Source organism: Pogona vitticeps, chromosome 2 (genome assembly GCF_051106095.1).
Source record: "Pogona vitticeps strain Pit_001003342236 chromosome 2, PviZW2.1, whole genome shotgun sequence".
In the NCBI taxonomy this organism is placed as follows: Eukaryota; Metazoa; Chordata; class Lepidosauria; order Squamata; family Agamidae; genus Pogona; species Pogona vitticeps.
Window position 1 is genome coordinate 136,897,775 of NC_135784.1, and position 24,073 is coordinate 136,921,847.

At 44.5% G+C, this 24,073-nt stretch overlaps 1 protein-coding gene across 1 annotated transcript in view; it reads right to left on the reverse strand.

Annotated features, from left to right (window-relative positions):
- Nucleotides 1-2,095: 2,095 nt before the first annotated feature.
- The window catches only part of NHERF1 (NHERF family PDZ scaffold protein 1), a 58,313-nt gene continuing 36,335 nt past the window's right edge, over nucleotides 2,096-24,073 (reverse strand). Inside the window, exons 2-6 of the mRNA XM_020806274.3 lie at nucleotides 22,689-22,850; nucleotides 16,535-16,688; nucleotides 10,597-10,637; nucleotides 4,866-4,964; nucleotides 2,096-3,570 (exon numbers count right to left, since the gene is read on the reverse strand). Coding sequence (XP_020661933.3) covers nucleotides 3,403-3,570; nucleotides 4,866-4,964; nucleotides 10,597-10,637; nucleotides 16,535-16,688; nucleotides 22,689-22,850 — 624 coding nt within the window. The 3' untranslated portion in view covers nucleotides 2,096-3,402. The remainder of the gene's footprint in view (nucleotides 3,571-4,865; nucleotides 4,965-10,596; nucleotides 10,638-16,534; nucleotides 16,689-22,688; nucleotides 22,851-24,073) is intronic.

Genomic DNA, 24,073 nt, shown 5'->3' on the forward strand with positions numbered 1-24,073 from the left:
TCAGATGACAGATCACTAATTGGCGCAGAGCGCCAGTATCATTTGGCTCCTGACCATTCCCACCCACCAGAAGACAGAACGGTATTTTCCAGGTAGTTGAGCCTGCACTTCTTAACTCACTAATTACTGCTGTTTTATTATGCCTTAAGTAGCCCCAGAGACTTTTTGACCAAAAAGTAGTATAAACACATTTCCACGAAATAATCATTTGTTTGAAATGTATTTAGAAACAGTGTTACAGACCACCCTTTCTGGACCAGGGACTGTAAAACATGACATGTAGTGCTCGGAAGCCATTTTCTCATCTGGTACATCTTTTTGCTCTCCCCTGCTGCGATAGGAAAATAATAGAAGATATGCTTCTGCCATCTTTGTGAGAAATTGTTACACAAGCAGTTTTATAACAGGCAGACTATCTCTTTCGTGTGCCAAGATAGATCAAATAAGTGAAGCAGCAGCCACATATGTATAAGGGGCTGTGGTATTTCCACTGACGTTTTTATGCTACCCTCCAGCAATTTGCCAGACCGATGCCCATGCTGCTGAATTTTGGCAGTACAGAGGTCCCCTCCTCCCCAATTTCTACCTTAAAATAAAATGTGCTCTCAGGATAGAAACAGGACTTCCAAGAAAACCATTTCTGGCCATTGCATACCCCAAACGTTGGAATTAGCCCCCGGATCCATCAAGGCACCTCTTCTCAGTACACTGGAATTGGCATTAAAACAGGGACGTGGGGAACCATCAGCAGGAATCAGGAACAAGCAGTAATACCTATATGCCATTCTACCCATTTTGTGAATGTTTTTTTTCCCTGCCATTGTTTCTTTGCTGAGGTGCTTCAGGGAATCTGTGGCCCTCCAGATGAACTCCAACTCCCATCATCCCAGCCAGGTCAGGTATGTTGGGAATTGTAGTTCAACATCTCAACAGCCACAGGCATTCTACTCCCTCTTAAAGTGGGTTTTGCATCAGCCGGGCTCTTCCTGCTTCATTTTGAATGGCTGTTTCGGTTCAACTGTAATGGAAAAAGCACACTAGACCCTTAAGCTTTACGGAGAGAGATTACATTTTCAGCTCTTCCCCTCGCAATGCAGAAGTGATCTTTTTCCACTGCTGTAACAATGACTGAAATCCAGTGGTAAGCTGCAACTAGAGTAGGCCCACTGAATCAGTGGAGTGGACTAGCTACGCAAGTCCCCACCAGTTCGACCCTCAGGTTTCAGTGAGGATGGTTAACTTTGCCTAATAAGGCCATAAGGCACAGCGCAAAGCAAGTTCTGATGCACCCGATTGAGAGAATGGCAATTATCTCCCGCCCACCATAACGCATCATGTGCATTCTCATCCTAAACTCCCCCCATCAACACAGATAGCTCAGTGGTTTAGAGGCTGGGAGTTCGATTCCCCACTGGGCCTCCTTGACAGGGGCTGGATTTAATAATTCATAGGGTCCCTTCCAGCACTGCAGTTCTAAGATGATGATATATTCAATTCTGCATAGGAAAAAAGAGCATTAGAATGAGGAATATGCACCTTACTGTCCCCTCCTTCCCCATTCTAGGAAGGAAGGGGGGAAATGTCTGTCTTCAGAGCAAAGCGCCATATCCATGTGGAAGATAGTCCTCATGATTTTAAAAACTCTGGTTTTCCAATTTTCCAAAAAAACGAGGAGACCCTAAACAGACAGAGTGGTTTCCTTCAGATAATCACTTTCCACTCCTAGACCAGCAATGATGATGGGGTTCAGCTAGAAGATTCATCCTCATTCTCTCATTGCCTCTGTATTGCTTTCATGCAAGGAGAACCACCTGCACAAGAGTCTGTAGCTGTCCCAGGTGGTGCCTCTGCACTGTCGGGGTGGGGGTGAAAGATGGAACGACACAGTAAGGCCTTCTGTTCACATTGGACATTTTCTAGCAATGAATTTAGCAACTCTTATGGTGGGCTCAGCTAGGTTGTCAGTCCAGGAAGTGGGGACTGCCTGGGTCATACACTGAGTTGAACTTTCCCACAAGCTCTAGACTTTACACAGATTTTAAAATATGAAATCACCACACAGAACAAGACAGTTTTTTTTCCCTTAAGGAAACAGTTTTTCTTCTCTTGCAATTGACATGACAAACATTAATCAGGGACTGGGTGGCGATGGAATGATTTCCATGACATATACAGACATAGGAGAGAGATCTATAATTAGAAAACATTTCTGATAGTGACACAAGTTTACAGATAAACAGTTAATTAAGCATCATTACCAAAATCACTCTTCGGCTCCATTCACCTCCAGGAACAAACTGAACACACATAATCTTCTTGAGACTCTTTCTGTCCCTCTGTTAAACTTTGAACCTGACTTCTGGCCCCAAACAGGAACAATCCAGGCAGGCTTAGAGCCAAAACAGTTTCCCGAAGCTGCTCTTCCCACTCCTCCCAAAGCCTCCAAGGCAGGCAAAACAAGATATCTATTCTGGTTCTGGACCCATAAACACTCTATGATCATTTGCCAGCTTGGGTGGGTGGGGATGGGGGAAAGGATGGACTGCCAGGGATGGATGTCTCCAGTTAGCAGGAAATGATTTTTTTTAAATGGACATTAACTAACAGACAAATGTTTATTGACAGTCAAATCAGGATGGCTGAGAACACAATTCAAATCTAAAGCTACACTCTTTAAAAGACTTGCTCTAGAACAGTATCTAAATAGGATTTTTTTTCCTCTCGCATGAGTCACCCAAGATTAATTAACTATTTTAGGTGTCAAGGTTCTGGTACCCTAGGAGCCAATGACCTTTCAGTGCTAAGCACCCCACCGTGCCCTCTTTAAGGTGCCAACTGTGCCATCTCAGAACCTTGCTCTGATCATACACTTTCACTAGAAATCATGTTACATTGGGGGGGGGGGGGAAGAGAGAGAAAGAGACAGAGAGAGAGACACACACAGAGAGAGAAATAAGCGTGCTTCTCCTCTGAGAAATCACCTGGGCAGTAGCAGCAGCCCTCTGTCATGGGCCCAAAATTGTTTCAGACTTGCAGATCCATCAGTCCCCTCAACACAACTCACAGGAAGCCTATTCAATGCTTTAGAAATGGTGTAGAAAAATGTCTCGTCACTCTTTTTAAAAAAATACAATCGCTTCTCCAGAATTGCACAGGAGTCGTTGACATGCCACAGGGTCTTCCTCCGGGTGACACAGGGCAACACAAGATCTTGTACCCTGGTCCTCCAGGTTGAGAGAGGGGAAAGGGTGTACATGGGGGGGGGTAGGAGGGAGAGAATAAAAATAACCCACCCCACCTCCCGGGAAAATGGAGACTTAAGTGAAAGCCAAGGAAGATAACCTGGCCGGATTTTCTGACATTGCCCTTCCACCTCCTCCCAGCTTGGGGGGAGGGGGCACTTCAGAGGTTGCTAAAGAGTTCATTTTTCTTGCTCCAGTCCATCTGTGGCGCCCTTTTGCTGGTGCGCTTCTGGTGGGCACGTTCCTTGGCCACAGCCAGTGGGATGTCCAAGTCAAGAACTGAATCGGAGGTGGAGCTGCGTGTTTCTTCCTTCTCTTGAGAGTTGAGCTGTATGGATGACAAGAGGACAAAGACAGAATAGAGGACATGGCCAAAGTGAAACTCTGCTTTTCCTACCTAAACCCAGCTTATGTCCTCACCCAAGACTCAATGACAGACTATTGTTTCTTGCTTTAAGCTTCAGCAACATACACCTTCCCTTCCCTACCATGCCTAACACGTTCTTACTACCTTTCTGGCTCTATATACACATACCCCAGAAGGGAATTGTACTGTTCAGCAGGCCTTGTGTGCACATTCTAACACCAAGGGAAGCCAGAAAGTCTTGCCGGAGTTTACATAAACATATTTTCAAGACCATCCTAGCCACCACCCTTTGTACCCTTCTCCTTCTATTCCCTTGATATAAAGCACCTGACCACGCACGGAGCTTTCCCTCCAGAAACAAAAGAATTTTTAAAAAGGGAGACAATACAAATGTACACACAAAGCACATTTATGCAGTTGCCAAAGTCACTGGCATGTAATCTAGGAAAGTCCCATGCAGGTATTGGGGTGGACTTTCCTATTTTGAGTCTCACTAAGGGTTTCTTTTATAAAGAAAGACCATGGTGAGGTTCTACAGAAGGTGAACCAAGATTTGTTGCTGGTTAAAAGATTCGTAACCAGGCTTGAACAGTCAAAAGCACCACAGAACTCAACCAAGCTGAAATGCTATACTTAGAACACATGACCTGTGTTAATAAGTTACATCTACCAGAAGTTGCATGATTCCTTCTTCCTGGAATGCTTGCATTTTCACACGCTGCCAGCAAAAACTGGGTTGCAGATAGGCAAGGAGATGAAGACTGGGAGGCACACTCAGCGAAAGGGTTCTAAATTTCTGTATTTCCCCCCCCCCTTCACATTAAATACATGACAGCATTAAGCTCATGCACCTCCTTTTTACAAAGTATGAACAACAGTAGTGTGGGAATGGCCATTAGCCTTTCCCACAGGCCAGCAAAAGAAACAGCGGTTTTGACTGGATTGCATTGTTGTGAGTGGCTGTTGCTCCTTCTGCTAAAGAAGCTGGAGTCTAGTTTTACATCACTGAAAACTGTACCTATGTTGGTTGGCCTTGACAGAGTCTGACTGCAAGGAGCATTGGTATCTTCGAAGGCTACCAGACTGCAACTCCCATCAGGATTACCTTCCCGAAGTCTCGAGTGCAAAAAGATGGGAGCTGTAGTCCAAAAATATCTGGAGGACTGCCCTTTGACCACCTCTGTTTTGTGCACATATCCCCCTCCGACGCTGCTACTTGCCATTCCCATTGTGCCCACTCTCAGCTGCCTACATACCTCATTGTGAGACTCATTTGGAGTTGGAGAAACAAACATATGCACTGGGGTAGAAGGACTTTCAGGAACAGGTTCTGGCTGGTCGTCTCTATTATTCTCCTAGGAAAGAGAAATACGAAACAAGAGGGAAAAAGTGCTATATAAATAACAGGCAGGGATATCATATAAAATGGAAATACACTGAAGCAAAACACAAAATTTGGGGACATATTTCCCTGCCATTCTAGACAGTTCACATATTTTAACGATAAAAGAAATGTTCTTCCTCCTACCCATTCGGCAAGAGTGAGGGAATGCAGCTTTGGCCGTATAGAAGCTGGTCCTTCTCACAGTTCCCCACTCAAGCTTTCCTCTTTGTAACCATTTAGCCAACCTGCTCTCGCTCATCCTGAGGAGAGAGAGAGCCCAGGAAGAGTCAGACATGGTGAAGACTATGAAAGTTTGACAGGAACTGTATTCCTCCCAACACCCCAGTCTCCCAGACTCAGAGGTGCTCCAGGGGATTTAATACAAAATATAAATAAATTCCCAAGGTTAGGCACTCAGAACTAGTGCATCAACCATGCAAGGTAGCTGCCACCACTCCCACATGCAAATACGGGGGGGGGGGGGGACAATCTGGGTTTAGTACCGTTAAACCTCTCAGTCAAAAATCCAGACAGCTGCTTGAAAGGATTTTTGTAATTAATTAAAAAGAAGCAAAGAAAAAAAAATTCAAAAGAACAAAAGAGTAAAAGTTCCAAGTGGCTACAAGAAAGGGTTGCCTTATACAAGGAAATGGGATTTTAGACAGCAATATCTTAAGGTCCTTTAATGTTCCCTCAGGATAAAAGGCAGCTTCCTGACCTGCTGCCATTCACACTGTAAAATCTGTATAACTATGTGAGGAAAGAAGCAGGCTGACTTCAAGGATTATAGATGGAGAATTAGACCATCCATTCACAACCATTTTTTGGGCATGGCCATTAACACAATATAGGCAAAATCAGGATTGTATAAGTCACATAATAAACCTTTTAGTTATGTGAAGAACTGTGCCCAGTTTGTGTCCCCTTCAAATGTACTAAATTCCCCCAGGGGGTCATATCCCACCCCATTGAGAATGTCTGCATTAGAGCCCTAGATGGGTGGTTTTGATATGCTCTTTGATGAAAATAATCAAGAGAAGAATTCATCCTTGCTCAATCCTTTCTTTGAAATGATCAATAACAGGTGATGAGTTGAAGGTGTGAACTCTCAGCTTACACACTGACCTCTTCTTGTTAGGTCAGCTTGCCAGGCACTCTCAGAAACACAGAAGAGTCCAGCAGATGAATTAGATATTTCATACACTTCAAATTCTCAATTGTATCAGTCTCTCAGATCTCAGCTTCATCATCTCTCAGCTAGGAATGACCCTAGAATAGTCAGTCCGGCTGAACATCAAGATGAGTGAGAGCTTTATGATTTTTACATTTCTGAACTACCAGTTTAACATTCAAGAAAGACAAGCAGCTGCACTGAACAACTGCTTTAAAAATGTTTTAAGAATGGTGTTGGGTTCCAGTAGTAACTGGTCTGCAGAAGGCACATCAAGCAACAATGAGCAGAGATGAATGTCAGACAGAGCCAGTGACACAACTGGATATTCATGGGTCAGCCTTCAGTCAATGGGAATGATGTTACAGGGGGACATCCTGTCATTCCCAAGAAGAATGGATTAGAAAAAGCAAATGGAATTCAGGAATGTGCCCAGCTCTACTTTTAGCTGATGAGATCCATGATCCATAAACCAATCATTTCCAAACTTAGGGCTCCAGATGTTGTGTCTTCTACTGACCACAACTGTGCCAGTTGCCTCCTGGAACCCACCACCATTCCTAGGAACCTACAGAAAGTCTAGCGAGCACAGCTAGTGTTCAAGACTTCTGGGAGATTAGCATCCATAAACATCTGCAGTTCAGAGTTTGGAAACCATTGCCATAAATTGACGAGAATACAAAGTGATCACAACAAATCTCTTGGCTCCTTCCCTTTGTATTTGCATTTTGTCAATATGGTTTGATTTTTTTTCACAACAAAGGGAGATGCCCCTGGAAATCAGAGCATTACCATCACATAGCAAGGTTAAGAACTTAAGAAGAACCTTGTTGGATCTGTCCAATGGCACATGAAGGGCAAGAGTCATACTGTGGCCAAAGAGCTGCCTATGGGAAGCCTGCCAGCAGGAGATGATTACAACTGCACAGCCTGCTAACAATGTCATTCAAAACAGATTTTGAAAGCACTCCGCATCTGGCTTTTATTCAATGTGCTGGGAAAATGGAAATGGGGGTGGGGGAGAGAAGATAATTTTACCTCATTGCATTTTAAGCATCCCATCTACTTATAACTGTCACAATTTTCACAATCCTGTGAAAGTTGAGGTGGGTTCCCCCCCCCTTGTACCTTCCATGGAGCAAGAAGGTCCAGGGAAGATAGTGTAGGGTTCTGTGCGGATCAGCTTGCAATGTGTCTTAAATTGGCAAGATGATGATGAGACAAGCTGAACCATGCTCACAACTGGATCTCCCCTCCCTCCATTACTAACACAAACACTGAATGTGTTTTCCAGGTTCTCAGGTGGAAACAGACCGGTTTTTAGGGGAGAAGCCAGAATGCCAACACGGACAGCAGGATTGTCCAGGGTATCACCGCCTAGAAGGAGCACCCAATAAAAGCCACTTGGGAGGACTTCATATAAAAGAAACAAGAGGAAGGAAGACCGGAGCATCATTTTCTCATTGTACATTGGCCAGATATAGGGAACATTGGCTCCAGTTTGCCTCTTCCTCTAAAGGGCAGAAGGCAAGAGCAGCATAGGAAAAGCACTTGTATCATGTAATCTGCTGACTGGCCTCAGGGAACACGATAAGCAGAATGTTCAGGCCTTTTTCATCCCTGAGAAGGATTAAATAACAGTGGTGCTCCATCCCTCTCTAGCACACACAAGAGGGGGTAGAGTATCTCAGAGAGATCAGCGCAGGACCCTCCAATCATCTTTAGCTTTACAGCCATGAGCTCCTCTGTGCTTTAAGACCATGGCTAGAATAGAGCCAGCTATCTGAGTCCACAAGTGAACAGCTCCTGCTGTTCCCCCCCCCCCCACACACACACATTATGGTTGATCCCTGTGCACAGGGAACACATCACTAATTTTCCTTCTCAGCTGCAAACTCAAATCAGGGGCAGAACATAATTTCTTTATAATTCATTCCCTCCTCCTTTTCTGAGACTGTTGAAATAACAGCACCATCTTTAGAAGTGCTTTGAGACTCACATTTATCAAATGGAAAACAAAAAAGTGCATTTCTTGCACAAAAGCAGTTATTTGGAGGTCCATGGAGAAATAGCTACTTGGACACTACCAATAAGACTTTCCAGGGCTTTCTTTAAATACTTTTTAAAAAGACAATCTGCAGGTTTCTTTGGAATGCAGCTGAAAACATGAGATAAAGTGTCAGCACATCTGAAACCTACATCTCCTGAGCGATTAATGTCTGGCCATCACTCAACAGTTGATAGATAACTCTCTAATCAGCCTAGAGTTACCCAGGGACAATGATACAGGAAGAGGTCATGTCTGACATGCAGAGAACAGCTGATGACCAGCCAAAGATAAATGACAAACAAAACAAAACAAACAAACCTCAAAACATTACAATAGCTGTTTAGAAAATCATTTTTGTCTGAAGCAACTCTGAAGTGTTATCAATTTTTTTGAAAAAAATACTCTTATGAAGAGCTAGGAGCTCAGAACCTAATGAAAAGGACTGGGAGGTGACATAAGGAAGTTGAGACAGATGGTCTCACCTTTAAGCTTCCTATGCCCAGGTCTGTGCAAGTTGTCTTCAATCAACTGGGAGAACTGCTACTTCAACTATCATTTCCGAAAGCCATTGCAAAATATTAGCTAACTTCTTGTTGTGCAACTTTATGCTGCTCAATGACATCATCAGCTGCAGCCATGGGGTTGGTGAGTGGAATTAAAAGTCTCCCATCTCCCCCTGGTTCTGAGGTTCCTTTAGCATGTCCTTTTACCCTCCAGAAGACTTTGGGGGGAGGGCTTAGGATGGGGAGTCTTTAATGTCTGAAAAATGCTGTCACCAGGACTGGGCATTAAAGACTTTCTTTATCATGCAGCCCTCAAAAGCTTCCATGGGATGAAAGGAGCCCCAAGGGAGCCTTGGAATCTGGGGGTTGGGGTTGGAGGGGTGGAATAGAAAGTTTTAATCCTCCCCCCCGAAACATCTGTAGCTGATGACATCATCAGCCTTGCATGGTGTAACTTTATGTGATTGGATTTCAGCCTTTGTTTAGGGTTGCAAAAATGAACCAAGTCTCCCTCAGGCTCATATTCTTCCCCACTTTCAATTTCTCTTTCCATTTTTTGATTAACCACAGTTCAGCAAATCATTTGAACTGAGCATTTTGGTTTATCTGAACAACAGTAAAATGAAAAAGGCCCAGTTTCATTAGATGTGGTCTGATAGCCACCTGTTTCTACCAACCATAGTTTACATTAATCACAATTGACCCAGGTTTGGATGACCTAGAAAGCTGCGGTTAACCGAAAACTGAGGCACAAACTAATGAAATCTGATAGAACTGTACTAACACCACCGTTTTACACCACAAGAGACAGAGGCACAAGGCATGCTACAGTATGGGTTGATCCATACAGGAAAGAAATGGTAAGCATGAGACTGGAAGCCTAACTCATTTCCGTCTCAGAATCTTTTACAGTTTTTGATTCTATCTCTGTTCATTGGGGGTGGGGTAGGGAATATGTGAACAATGAATGGTTCTGAAAAATGATTGCTGTTTCATATTCCATGGAAGTCAAATTTATCACTTCATGGTACAACACATACACATTGTGAAGATGTTCCCAGATTAATACTAAACTGGTTTTCAGATTATTGTTTAACTTAAATGGAAAAAAAAGAGCTGGCATGGACCTATCTGGATCTGCTTGGTTTAAAGTTCCTCTGAGAACAGCCGTGCACTGTCCCTTAATATATATTAAAATTCATGCTCCCTCTTGCCCTTCTTTTGAGGTACTAATGAGGCTTCCTTTCCGCTCTGCGTTTCATTAGGTTTTGTTTTTTCAAAGCAGACTGGAAGTAACATGGCCTTTTGGATCAGCAGCCTGGGTTGTGAGATTCCACCCACAGGGTGAAGAATGGGCCATTCTGTTCTGTGACAAGAGGCAGGCCTTGAAATGAGTGGCAGGCCATGAGAGCTTTCCCTCTCCCCTCCTCGGCTGCTGAGAGGCTGGCTTTGCTCCGCAGCACAAAAAACAAGAACAAGGAAGACAACAAGATGCTCCGTCTCCTTCTGGCCGGGGGTTAGGAGGGAGACGCTACACTCCAGCAGGGCTGCTCTTAGCATGTCTCTCTTCTTTAGGGTTTCTGAACAAGGAAAGAACAAGGGACATTAAAAGGGTATGAAGAGGATCTTGCCATACAAAACACTCATGAGCTTTCTTGTGTAGATGCCCCAGGAAGCCAATTACAACTTCCTACCCCCCCCCCATAAAGACAGGACATAATAGCCACCCAGAAATCTGTATGCACAGGGTATGCTTTTTCCCTGCAGGGATTGGGTTGGTGGGGAGAAGAGAAAGGAAAACAAAGCTGCAATGTTAAAAGTGGCCCTAACACAACAGAGGAGGCCCACAGATGAAGCAGGCCCTTGGCAGGAGCGTTACCTTCTCCACATCACCATTGGCAACTGGCTCTGGCAACAGACCTGAGGAGGGAAACCAGAACAAAAAACATGCAGTTAGTGAAATCTGTTTCTTTCAACTGGATTTGGACAGCCTTTTTGCTAATTAGCATATCCCTCTTCTAATTGCCTGCCGCCTGAAACAAGAAGAGCTGCCGTAACCTCCTGGGTCTGCCAAGCCAGTCACCCCGATAAGAGCCACCTCTATGCCCTGCCAGCAGCGATTTCCCTATGGCAATATCCTCATCGGTTCCTTGAATGGGTGGATGTGAACACCAGGATCATGCAGGCAGTAACCCGCCACGGGGTTGCTTGGCTGCCTCTTGTCATGAGGTAGTGACAGGACAGAAAGATCCATACAGTTAATCCTGCCCACATAGTTATGACCAACATTTTTTTAAAAAACCTACCCTTCCTTTCAAATGTGACCTCACCCCCTCACACATTATCTACATACACAACAACTGTGTGAGGTAGGGCTGGGAGGAAGGGGGGGAAGGAGGGAGAGGTCGGCCCAGAAATTTATCCAGTGAGATTCACAGCAAAATGGAGATTTTAGGTCGGACCTCCCCAATTCCAAGCCCAAGACTTTCCACTGGACCAGATCTCAGGGGGCACCCAGACACCTTCCTTAGCTCTATGAAACATCACAAGGACAGAGAGGGGAGCTGCCCTCACACATCAGAAAAGAGGGAGGGGCATCGACAGGAAACATCACACCATTCACTCCATTTTCAGGAGTGCCAACGATCACTTTGCTTGGCTCCAGTAAGAGCTACCGCAAACGGCAGTGCCAGGCAGGAAGGTGGCTGTAGCTTAGCCAAAGTTGAAGAAGACTGGAGAGTCCCGTGTTCTGGGTTTCATCTTTGGCACGGAGCGAGCAGGAGCCTGGTTAGCCTGTCGCCCAAGGCAAGAGGTTGGGAGCCACTACCAACCACCAGTTATAAATCGGAGCAGCGTTAACTCCTAAGGCAGTCACAAAGCAACAAAGCTTGTTGCAGGTGATCTAGTTTTATCCTTCTACTCTACAAAGATAATTCTATTTAGGGGCTTCTGTAGCGAGTCACACAAGTCTGGAGGTTTGGTTTATAGCAGGAATACTAGTTCTCTCATGCAGCAGTGACCTCCCTTGGCATATTCCAGCAGCTGCCCCTTCACAGAGTCACTATTTCTAATAGAAAAGCTGGAAAGAAATGCAATGCATTTTTTTTTTAAAGGGGGGCTCCAGTAAGAATGACTCAGCCCCTTCCCATACATACCAACCCAAACCAGTTGATACATGCCAGGAGTCCTAGGATCTTTGTAGCCAAATTTTTCATTATCCTTCCAATTAACTACTTATACCACAACTAGAAGTTCCATTCCTAAACATTCTGCTTTACTTGAGTCCACATGGAATGCTATTATTATTTTTTTTTGGACAACAATTTGGCATGAATCGTGCTAGTTCTGTTTGCATATCCTATACCTAGTTTTGCTGTTGCTCTAGCAATATTTTATCTTCAGTTGCCATAATGCCATTTGTTTTCTTTCTCTCCCTCAACCCCCACATATAAGTATATACATAAATGCATCCATTGATTTTAATTGGTTTAAGCAAACCTCATCCAATGTTAAATTTCAGCCAATATATAATACGTAGCTCTATGAATATCTGTTCTAAAGTTTCTACATCATAATGCAATCGTAGGTATCTTTATAGAAACTCAACTGCAATACAAAAGGAATGACCTCCACCAGGAAATTAAAGCTCAGCACCAGCAGACCAGGATCAGGCCGTTTCCCCCATCCTTTGACCCATCCCATTTTACATATTATATTACTTATCCTCAAAAGAGCCTGCTACCTCTCTGTTCAAGTTGTGTTGTAGCATCTATTATTTAGATAATTCTGAGGTACAGTTGCCAATGGCACAAAAGAGGAAAAGGAGATCAAGGAAAGGGCAGCTGAGGTACTCATACAACCTATATGTGTTGCAACATGAAGGGAAAGAGAAAACATGTCCCCATTCCGTATTAGGCAAGCCTTTATGTTTCTCTGCTCGTTCAGATCTCCTACAACCTATGTGGACCCTCTTTCTGATTATGACTGCTAAACTCATCATCATCATCAAATTGCAGAGCTAGAAGGGACCCTATGGATACTGAGTCCAGCCGCTGTCAAGGAAGCACAGCAGGGAAACAAACTGCCAACCTTTGGTTCCGTAGCTGGATCATAAACCACTGGGCTATCCAGCAGTCCTATAATAGACCAGAGAAGGTCTTAGCATTTAAGATATAGATACAAAAACACAGGATAGGAGTTAATAATTGCCTGAATCACTGCAGATGTGTGAGGAGGGGACTTAACCTTTTCCTCCTCCTTTGATCACAAAGAAAACCCTCCACTTTAAATATGGAGTTTGCAGTGCAGGAAAAATGCCCCATTAGGGCAACAACGCTGCTATAGCACAAGACACTTTGCATTGCAGTGCAAAGCCTGGCAGAAGCCACAGTGCCAGTGTCAAAACATAGCAACAACAGTGTACCCACTGGCCCCTCAGTAGCAGTGCTGGTCCTTGACACAGCTGGCCACATAGCATCTGTGTGCTGGTATGAAACTGGAAAGGGTTTCAAGGAAGGACTGGTTAAGACAGAGAGAGCTCTCAGTAGTGGAAGGAAGCACAAGGCATCCTGCAGGTGAGGTTGTGGTGGAACATCAAGAGATCAAGTCATTCACCCAAAGAGAGAAACAAAGAGCTGAAGCCATGGAAGAGATCCTGACTAGAGATGGGGGGGGGGGTATTCGTATTCATATATGAATACCCCAGCACAGGTGGACATGATGAGGGTCTGGCCCCCTGGGGCTGGACCATCCACTCACCCATCCGCTGCACTGGCTCCGCTCTTCCTTCCAATCGCTCCGGAGCTGCCGGTTGGCTATCCACTCATCAGCCGGGCTGGGAGACTCATCTTCCCTCCTCCTGCCAGGAGTGGATAGTCGATCAGGAGCTCCAGAGCAACTGAAGGGAGAGTGGAGCCGCTGGTGGATGGGTGAGTGGACCCTTGTTACACCCACCTGTGCGGGGGGGGGGGGTATTCATATACGAATACCCCCATCTCTAATCCTGATCTCTCAGCTGTGTCTCCAGAGTGGCCCCCAAAACTTGCTGTCCAGAATTAGGGCAGCAAGCATGAATGCAAATTGGCATCACACCCATGGATGCAGAGAGATAAGTTATTAGGCAGCAGATTCAATACCAATGCAACCCAATTTGGCACAAACTAAAAAGGCATCTTGTAATGTACATAAACCATAGAACATATAATTCATCCACTTATTCTAATTATAAGTATTTTTATCCCTGCTCTTCAGTGGTGTGTGCAGTTCTCCCCTCAGGTTGACGATCACAAGCACAATGCACACACACAAATAAGGGATAGGGAGGTGGGGTGGGGTAGCAAACTTGGATCCTAGTCTTTAATTTCACAGGATTTAATACGCAGTTAGTCTCAGACAAGAGCAATAGGGAGCCCATGCCATGTGCTGTAACCCCAGCTCCCCTCCCCATAAATGTGTGCCTCAACTTGAGCAATTTTGCCTGGCACCATCAACCATTGCAAACCACATTTTGCAATCATGGGGACTGCTTCTGCTCTATTGATTATGGGGCTAGAAGCAAGGGCCCCATTTCAAAGCTGTATGAGACTGAGTTTCTGTAGGTGCTTTGTTTTTTTGTTTTGTTTTGGCAGGTTCCTGAAAAGGGAACACTGGCTCTTTGACCCTCTCTGCTCGCTTGGCAACCTGAGCATACTTTTCCCATAGTTATAGCCTCCAAGGAGCCATTTGCAGGCCAAGTGTACCTGCTGAAGGACTAACTATAGCAACAACAATAGGCTATTTTGGGGAAAACATGGAGGTTAACAGGATTAATTAAGAGATTCCCTTCTACTTCCTTATTGTGTGGCTCATGAGACTCCGGATACACTAATCACTCCGACAGCACTTCCTTCATTGTTCTCCACCCACTCGCCACCACAGGCATGCCACAGCAGGTGCCGGAAGTTCAAAAGACCTTGCATAACTGATACCCAACTGGGAATAAATAGCAGAGCAAAAGTTTCTGGACTTCTCCTGACTCTTGGGAACTTCAGCTCCTTTAGACAGCTGAGCACTACAACTGAGGAGAGAACTACACAACATCTGGAGGATGAAATGTTCCCCACGCTTGTTCCAGAGGGTTTGGATCCAGCAAAACATCAAGCAGGGAAATCTGAGCGTAAGAATGGCCCAAACGAACAATTGTATACTTTCAGTAATCTGGACACTGGGTCTTTGATCACCCAGATTTATCCCACAGAGCAACCAAATCTAGAATCTTAAACAGGCACTGCAATTTTGGATTTTTTGTTTTGTTTTCACCACAGCTAGCAGATTTCACAGGAAACCCTCCACCTAGAATTCTGGTAGCTTTAACCAAACTTTCCAAGTGCATAGAAGAGTTTCATGATACACAAGGCTCTCTCTGCAGCAAAGCCATTGAGCATAGGGAAGGATGTTGGTGGAGCTTTCTATGTTCCTAAGCACTGCAAGGCATTAGGGGATGGTAGTCTCTGTTCACTATAGAGGGTGCCTCTCAAAAAAAAACCTGCTAGCCCCTTAATGCTTCACAGTTCCCATGAAGCTCAGAAAGCTCCATTCATGTCCTTTTCTCTGCTTTAATGGCCTTCATTGCAGGGCCAGCCCTGGTCAAGAACAGGTATGTATTCTGTAATTCCTCTGGGAACCTTTGCCTAAAGCTACCAGATTTCTAGATGGAGGAATTCCAGGTGAATTCTGGTAGCTGTGGTGGAAAAGAAAAATCCCAAAATCCCATGCCTAGCCTTGGCAATAGAAACCAAATGATGAGATTTGCATTTTTATTTCTGAGCATTCAGAAATAGCAGGGATTGGCAACATAGTATCCTCTAGAAATTTTGGCCTGCAGCCCCCACATTCCTTTACCATTGGTCACGCTAGTGGGGGACTTCCAGGAACTGCATTCCACAACATCTAGAAGATATTCAGTTGCCTAAACTTGCATTAGCATCTAACGGGGTGGGTAGGAAACAGAACACCTGCCATACCTGAGACCCAGATTCCATCACCAACATCTCCAGTTAAATATATCTGGGGTCTCACATTTTCCTTCCCTCTGAGCACACGCCAATGGCCCATCCCTTCCCATGTGAACCTGCCCAGATTCAGGGACCAGTCCCATGGATCCTCCCTCACTCCAAGATTGGCTTTCTAAAGAAAGGCCATTCAATTTCATATTAATGTCTATATATGCAGAATGAGAAGCTCTTTGTTGTTTGACAAAGTTAATCCAGAACACCTGCTGGGATCTTGCAGGGCTCAACCAAGAATCTCCCTTTAAAAAGGAAAATGACACAACTTCTACCCATTAGGAATGCATGGCGATTGCACTAATTGTCCTCAATGGAAATCAAACCTTTTGAGAACACACTGGTAAAATGCTCACATGGGCTCACGCTTTTCACTGGCATTTGACCTGAGCATTCCCAGGAAGCTCAAAAGGCATTTGAAACCAGGTTCACTCTGCACAGAGCCCGCTTCCCACCAGGGACTCTGGAAGTGGTAGCCCCGGCCCCATCACTGGCAGGAAGTGACACCTCAATGATGTGTGCGAAGTGCCTGTTGCTGCCAGCCCTCCTCTCTGTGCCCCAAAGGGAAGCATTAGGTCCTTAGGGCTGAAGAAGGTGGAAGGGGAGATGACATATCTTGCAGGACCGAGATGGACAGGATGCTGCTCACCTCAGTTTTGCTGGGATGCTTTGAAACCAAGGCACTCATGTTTACAAGCGCCTCTGCCTGTATGCTTGCAAACCCCTTTTGCACAATATAGTCATCAAGTGCCAGACCACAAACAGATGTCTCACCTTTGAGATGAGCTTCAGAAGGGATGACTTTGCACTTCTTGAAAAATTCATCCGTTAAGTCATCCACCACCAACAGCTTGGTCTCATCTCCACCAGATCTTATGGCCGAAACCACGTCCGCGTGCTGCTTGCCTTCCATGCATATGCCATTCACCTGTTAGGAGAGCAGCATGAATTGAGACTGAGCAAAGAAGTATAGATACATACAGCATATATTTGGGCAAGTGGCAGGAGAACGTGCTCCTTTAGAAAACAGTCCTGATACCAGGTCCACAACAATCAGACATGGCCCAGCTACTACAATGCTATGTATGCAGCACTGTACAACAGGGCAGGGAGACGCTGAGTCCCCAGACCTCGTTCAGAGAGCATAGGTCCTATGGATCTCTGGCAGAAGTCTCTCCCCCTTCTGTAAAGCCTCAGCCATTGGTGCAAGAAGATTCTCCCAGATTCCAGCATCCTTCTGCCACCTCCGGTCACTGCTCAAAGATCACATATGGCATTGGGACTCCTGTTGTGCCCAGTGTGCTGCTCTGCTTGGAAAGATGAGTGATGTGCGAAGGGGGAGATCTAGCATTTCAAGGATATGCTCCCCCAAGCACCAACCAGCCTGAGTTATTTTCTTCATGCACAGAGAGGTTCACACCCTCATTCTAGGAAGAAGCACAAAATACGTAGTCATCAGGAAAAAGATGCCGCTCCCAGTTTGTAAGAGTTCCTTGCCCTATTGCAAATATCATGTCATCTCTTTGTCAATTAGTAATTGTAACTGGTACCATGGCTCAATCTTTTCTGCCAGTATCATGGGCTGTTTAGTACTACAAGTAGGACCCTCCTATCTGCAGAATCAGTATCCACTGATTTACTTCTCTGCTACCTGAGAATAATAAATTTTTTAAAAACCCAGAGTTAGAGGGAGCCAAAGGATGTGGCAATGTTTAGCATTTGATACTTCTGCATTTTTCACATGGGGGGGGGAGGAGGACTTGGAACTGATCCTCTGCAATTATTGTGGTCCTACTGTACTGCAGTCACTTTATGAGTCCACCTCATAAGTCCATCTACACTCAATTTCTTTCTGCTCGTCCAAGTTCCTGACACCAGAGCACTGACCTCAAAAGCGAACTTGCAGAGCCCAACTGAACAATGACCAAACAGGGCTTCTGATAGCATTCCTATACTCTTAGAGTTTTGCGACATTTCCCATTTCTATTTTTCTGGGTGAATGTGGAGAAGGGATGGATCTAGACCAGGGTGGGCAGAACCTTAGTCTTACAAAATCTACCTTGTTTTGGGTGTTTTTTTTACTAGAACCTCAAGATCTAGCACTTAAAAGTCATACGTACATATTCATTAAAGAATTCTGAACCCGGGAACATGTTTTGAGGACTACAGCTGAGTTTAGCCAGTGTGATGCAGTGGTCAGAATGTTGAGCTGGGGACTTGGGAGGTCGAGGTCCAAGACCCACAATGAGCCATGGAACTCACAAAGTGCGTGGACCATTCACTTTCTCAGGCTGATCTACCTCACAGGGTTGTTATGAGAAGTAAAGATTAGGGGAACGGGGAGCCATGTAAAGTGTCTTAGGATCAATGGAGGAAAGGCAGGACACAAGTGTCCACATGTGCGACAGTTCTCCAAGAAGACTATCTCCATCCATAGTACAACTTCTGGGTGCAGAAGACAGCTCAAATATTTAAGCTGTCTCCATGTCTAAAGCAGAACTTGGAAAACTAATTTTCTGTACTCCAGTTCCCTGTATATTCCAGCAAGCACGGCCACCGGCAAAGCTATGGATTGAAAAGATATCAAAAGAAAGGCTTAGACTTCTGAAGACCTGAGGCTGTCTTACTGAGCAACAGCTCTTTGGGTACAGGGACAGTTGAGCTGTTTGGCGTTGAATCGATTTTACACCATCAAGTTTCAAGAATGAAGGAAATGTGGCCACAAGAGCCTGATGGAGATTATTTTATCATTCAGAGCCACTAGGGTTGAGGTTTCTGTGTTTCTTGGAAGCAAAACACACACTGGGAGCATGAAGTTAACAAAACCACATCCTAGTGACTAGTCTTTGTGGCACAGTACCTGGCATGATGCAGCAGGTTAATTTGGGAAGGAATGTGGTCGGACTACAGTAGCAGAAACAAAGTGGACCTGCCATGACGCAGAGGCTAATGCTCAGGGAGAGACCTGGGCTTGCTCCAGATATTGCTCCACTATGACTACTCCCACCATAATTCCTGACCAGTGGCTCTGCTGGCTGGGCTGATGGGGTTTGGAGTTCACCAACAACTGAAGGGCCACAGACATCCCTTACACACACACACACACACACACACACACACACACACACACACACACACACACACACGTGATTACAGTGGTGCCTCGCTTAACAAAGATAATCTATTCCAGTAAAATCGCTGTAAAGCGAAATCCTCGTTAAGCGAAATAAAAAATCCCATTGAAACGCATTGAAAACCCATTCAATGCGTTCCAATGGGCTGAAAAACTCACCGTCCAGAGAAGATCCTCCATAGGGGCAGCCATTTTTGGTGCCTGTAAAGCGAGGAATCCATCCAAAAACACAGTGGGGAGCCATTTTACACAGCGGGCGGCCATTTTGAAGCCGCTCATCAGCGGTTTTAAAAACGTCGTAATGCGAAGAATCGGTTCCCAAAGCAGGGAACTGATTGTCGCAAAGCGGATTTTGCCTATTAAAACATCGTTTTGCGATCATAAAAGCAATCGCAAAACAGTCATATCGTGGTTTCGGCGTTTAATGAGGCAATAGTTAAGCGAGGCACCACTGTACTGACTTTTTACATAGGCTGGAACTCTGGATTGCTCCTCTTTGTTCCTCTACTAATCTCAATGTGGTATAGCAGAAAGAGTAATGAAATGGGACTCAGAATTCCTCCTCAGCTTGTGGAATATGTGTGACGGTGGTAAAGCCACTCCTTAAATAACTCACTTAGCTTGAAAACTCTATTAGGGTTACTATAAGTCAGATGTGACTTGGCAGGACACAACACACAATGCAATTGCACTTTTCATATGAGCAGCATATACAAATCCAAAGCATGTGGCACTATTTGACTTACTTTACGAAGAAAGGTACAGAACGGGCTTACTAGGTGTGAAGTTTGAACTCAATGTTTTAGTCAGGGTGGGGAATGCACGGTCCTGAAATGCCACTGGATTAGAACTTCCATTCACTCTTGCCTGTGTAGCTGATGGCTGGGGAAGATGGGGCTTCTAGTCCAGTAACATCCTCAGAACCTGTGTTTCACATCTCTAACCAAAGTGCTAGATTCTGAGGCCCCTTGCACTACCTGCAACTTGAGAGGTTTTTTTAAAAGAGTCCTATTTTGTTTGACATTCATTAGAGACTGGGCTACTATCAATTTTCAGAACTGCAGGCAGAACTGCATTCCACAGTTTAATGCCATAGCAACATAGTTGTCTAGTAAGGTGCCAGATTTACTCTCCATGCCACTGATCTGTAGGCTGTAAACAATGCCTAGTCCAGCCAGAAGAAGTGGTTAGGAGATCCACACAGCTACTGAGTTTTTAAATGACTCTAGTAGTAAAGCACATGCCCTGTGTGCATAGTGTGTCAGAAATGGAATCTCCTTTTAAAAGAACTGAGGTAGAAGATCTGGGAAATGTTACCCCCACATTTCTAAAAAGCTGCTGGCCAAGGAGAGGATTAAAGGCAGCTCTGTCCTATAAGCTAAGGCAGATTCAGCTGATTCTGTTGGCCAAGTGAATCCATAAACTCATACAGTCCCTCATGTATCTCTATTAGGGTGGAGAAGGGTTAGAAAGAGTGCTTGCTAAGACAGACAGTAATGATAATGATGATCTCTTGGAACTGCAGTGCTGGAAGGGACCCTATGGATCACTGAGCCCAGCCACTGTCAAGGAGGCACTGTGGGGAATCGAACTTCCACCCTCTGGCTCTGCTGCCAGATACCTAAACTAGTGAGCTATCCAGCAGTTGATAAGCTCCAGTTCACTGATTAGAGCTGTGGCTGTTGCCATCCGTCCTTCCTTCTTTAACTCCAAGATGGCTTCCTCCTAACTAGTGCAGAAACCCATTCATGTTCCTCCCTCTGCCCTGCTGGGGACAGTAACAGAAGTTGCCCAGCCGAGGCATATATACAGTTGGGTGCCTCTGTGGAGGAACTAAGCTCACACCGTTCACGAGGTTAAGCAAAGGAGGGAATGGCTGCCGACTTGCCCCCTACACAACTTTAGGGTTTATGGGTTCCAAGCGGAACAGAAACGCAAAAGTTGGCAGGATGGGACAATGCTTGCACCTCTAATTAGCCACAACATCAGCTTCCATTTTCTAGTGCAAGATGTAAAGCTACTACAGTAGATGCTGGTTTCACCCCTGGGCAGAGCTGTGTGTTACGGTGTGAGATGAGCATAGTTCAACCCAACATGACAAATATGGCTTTGGGCCTTTTTACACTACACATAGGCCTGTGTGTGCCAGATAGTGTCACCCTCAGTTTGTACACAATGTCACGTGCCTGTTGCAGGCCTGTAATCTAGCTTGTGTGCCTCCTCAGCCACACATACACCTGGCAGCTTGGCTGGTGCAATCCTGTGCTAATCGCTTCAGGAAAATCTGATTTTAATGAGGTTTTGCTGGCTTGCCTGCTAATCCCTGAACGGCTCCAGCATGAAAGATCTGGCTGTAATTGGTGCCAGGGCAACTAATACATTTGTCTTCCCCCTAGTTCAGCAGTTCACAAGCCTTTTAGTGAAATGACCCAATAATGGAATTCTGCTTGCATCTGATTCCCACAATCTGGCTGAAAAGTTTTTCATCGGTAGCTCTTCATCACTAATACTTACTGCACGTCTAGACCGCTTGGCACCCAAAATTTCTCTGTACAATGTACAGTACATTTTAAAAACAAAACAAAACATTCAAACAGTGAAACAATGCACGAAGACAGCACACATATAACACATAAACAATAAAACAATGGGTAAAAACAACACATAAAACTGAGATGAAACCAGAAGCAAAGAACCAAAACAGTACAGCATATGAAGCCAAAACAAAAACAGTAGGCCAGGTAAGAGAGCTAAGATCTCAAAAGAACCAAACACAATTTTGCAAATGCTGGGGAGAAGAAAAAGGTCTTCACACCTACCAATGGAAAAGATTATAAAGGAGACGCCAGTCAAGTACTGTATCAGGGTGCCTCCATGGTTAGGAATTCTTCCTGTCCTTCTTACAAATGATATCTAGTCTGATTTAGGACTAAATCACTGATATCAAAGTGGATAATATTGCACTTCTTAAAATGTGACTTGGGCGCTGGATGTTATTTGGTGCTACAGGGAATTTCACCTGGTACATTTAAGCCCAACCTAGATGATACAATGAATACATCATTAGAATCAGAGCTCCTTTAAGAGCTGGAAGACTGTTTGTTCTAATAGAAACTTCCCTCAACCTACAAACTGCCTCACTTTTGTTTTGTAGCTGACCACTGGGAGATTAACATGGCTTTTTGTGCATGTCTGACAGGCAACAAGTCAGAAATATGTCTGTGCCTGAATGAAAAATATAACAAGGAAGAAATGTCCGCTCTCCTCAATGCCTGATATAACGCCTACATTCAGCAAAAGATGAGGACTAAGCAAATTTTTAGACTTTGTTCTTAATTACACTTATATTTTGCCTTGACTCCAAGCAGCTCAAGATGGCCTACTTTGATGGCCTTTTGCTTTTATCCCTCCCCCCCCCCACTCTCAATAGGAAATTGTAGGTTATTCACAAACCAGGAGCACACTTTTGTTTAATGCCCTGGTCTGTTCTCATTAGATCCAAAAAGAGGTTTAGAAAATGAGGTGGAGGGAGAAGAGCAGAAAGAGAAGGAAGGAGTCCAGGGAGGAGTTCATAATGACTCACTGTTTTAACAGCAAACCATGGCTTCATACACTGGAGTCTGGCCATAGAGGAACACATCACAGAAAGTGAAGGCAGAGGAGTCATTCCAAAGTATTTCAGCCTCTGCAATCCCTTTGCTACGTGTCATAATTTCAGATTGGCTGGAATGATCCGGCCTCCAATTTATGCACTCCCATGGGCTCAGACCCTCAGTGCACCCTTACAATGCATACCTCAATAATACGATCTTGGGGCTGCAGACCGGCAGCTTCAGCTGGAGAGTCCGGATCCACGGCCCGGACATACTGGCCTGGCTTGGTTTTGTCACTATGAAGGTTGAACCCGTACCCATTAGGGCCCTTCTTCATTTGGCAGAGACGAGGTCGCAGCTCTTTCTAAGGCAGAGAAAAAGAAAAGCATGTTGGAATGTTGGATTACAGCCGATTCACAAGTAATTTAGATGTGTCCATTAATTCCTTGCCAAGCTGTATAGGATGCTGCTGTCTGTTTACAGATACAAATGCTGCTCCTTAAGGGAAGACGCGCTATTAGTGACTCCATATTTTTTGTCAGATCTTGAATAATAGAATAATGGAGATGGAACAAGCTTATAAGAACACTGATCCCAACAAAGGAATCCAAATCAAGTATATTTGACAGGTATCTAATTTTCTCTTGAATACATCAAGTGCTGGTGCATTCACCAACTCCTGAGATAATTGGTTCCATTACTGTACTGTTCTAAGAGTTAGAAAGTTTTTCCTGATAGTCAACTGAAACATGGCTTCTTATATCTTGAGCCCATTACTACGTGTCCTACACTCTGGGAAGAATGAGAACAGATCCTGCCCCTTCTCTGTATGATTACCTTTCAAGTACAGTATTTGAAAACTGCTATTATATCTCCCCTCGGCCATATTTTCTCAAGGCTAAACATGCTCAGTTCCTTCAGTCCTTCCTCATATGTCTTGGTTCTTAGTCCCCTGATCATTCTTGTTGCCCTCCTTTGAACTTGTTCTAATTTGTCAGCATCCTTCTTAAGTGCAGGGTCCAGAACTGAATACAGTGTTCCAGATGAGTCCTAACCGAATACAGTGGACCCTTGACTTACAGATGGCTCCACTAACAGACTTTTCGAATTACAGACTTCTCTGGCCGCAAAATTTAGGTTTGATTTGCAGTCGGAGAATCGACCTACAGTCCGGAAAAAAAAGGAACAAAAACGGCCAGTTACGGATTAATCGGTTTTCAATGCATTGTAGGTCAATGGAGCCTCGACCTGCAGCCACTGTTCCAATACAGATTAATTCTGTAAGTAGAGGGTCCACTGTAGAGGGGAAATAGTATTTCACAGGATTTGGAGACTATACTTCTGTTGATGCAACCTAAAAATAACATATGCCTTTTTTGCAGTCACATTGCACTCTTTTATATTCAGTTAGTGATCTATAACAATCTAATATCCTTCTCGCTCATAGTATTACTGAGCCAAGTATCTCCCCACCTTGTAACTGTTTGTTTTTTTCTCCTAGATGCAAAACTTTGCACTTCTCCTTGTTAATTTTTATTCTGTTGTTTTCAGTCTAATGACTGAGCCTATCATGATGTTTTTAAAATT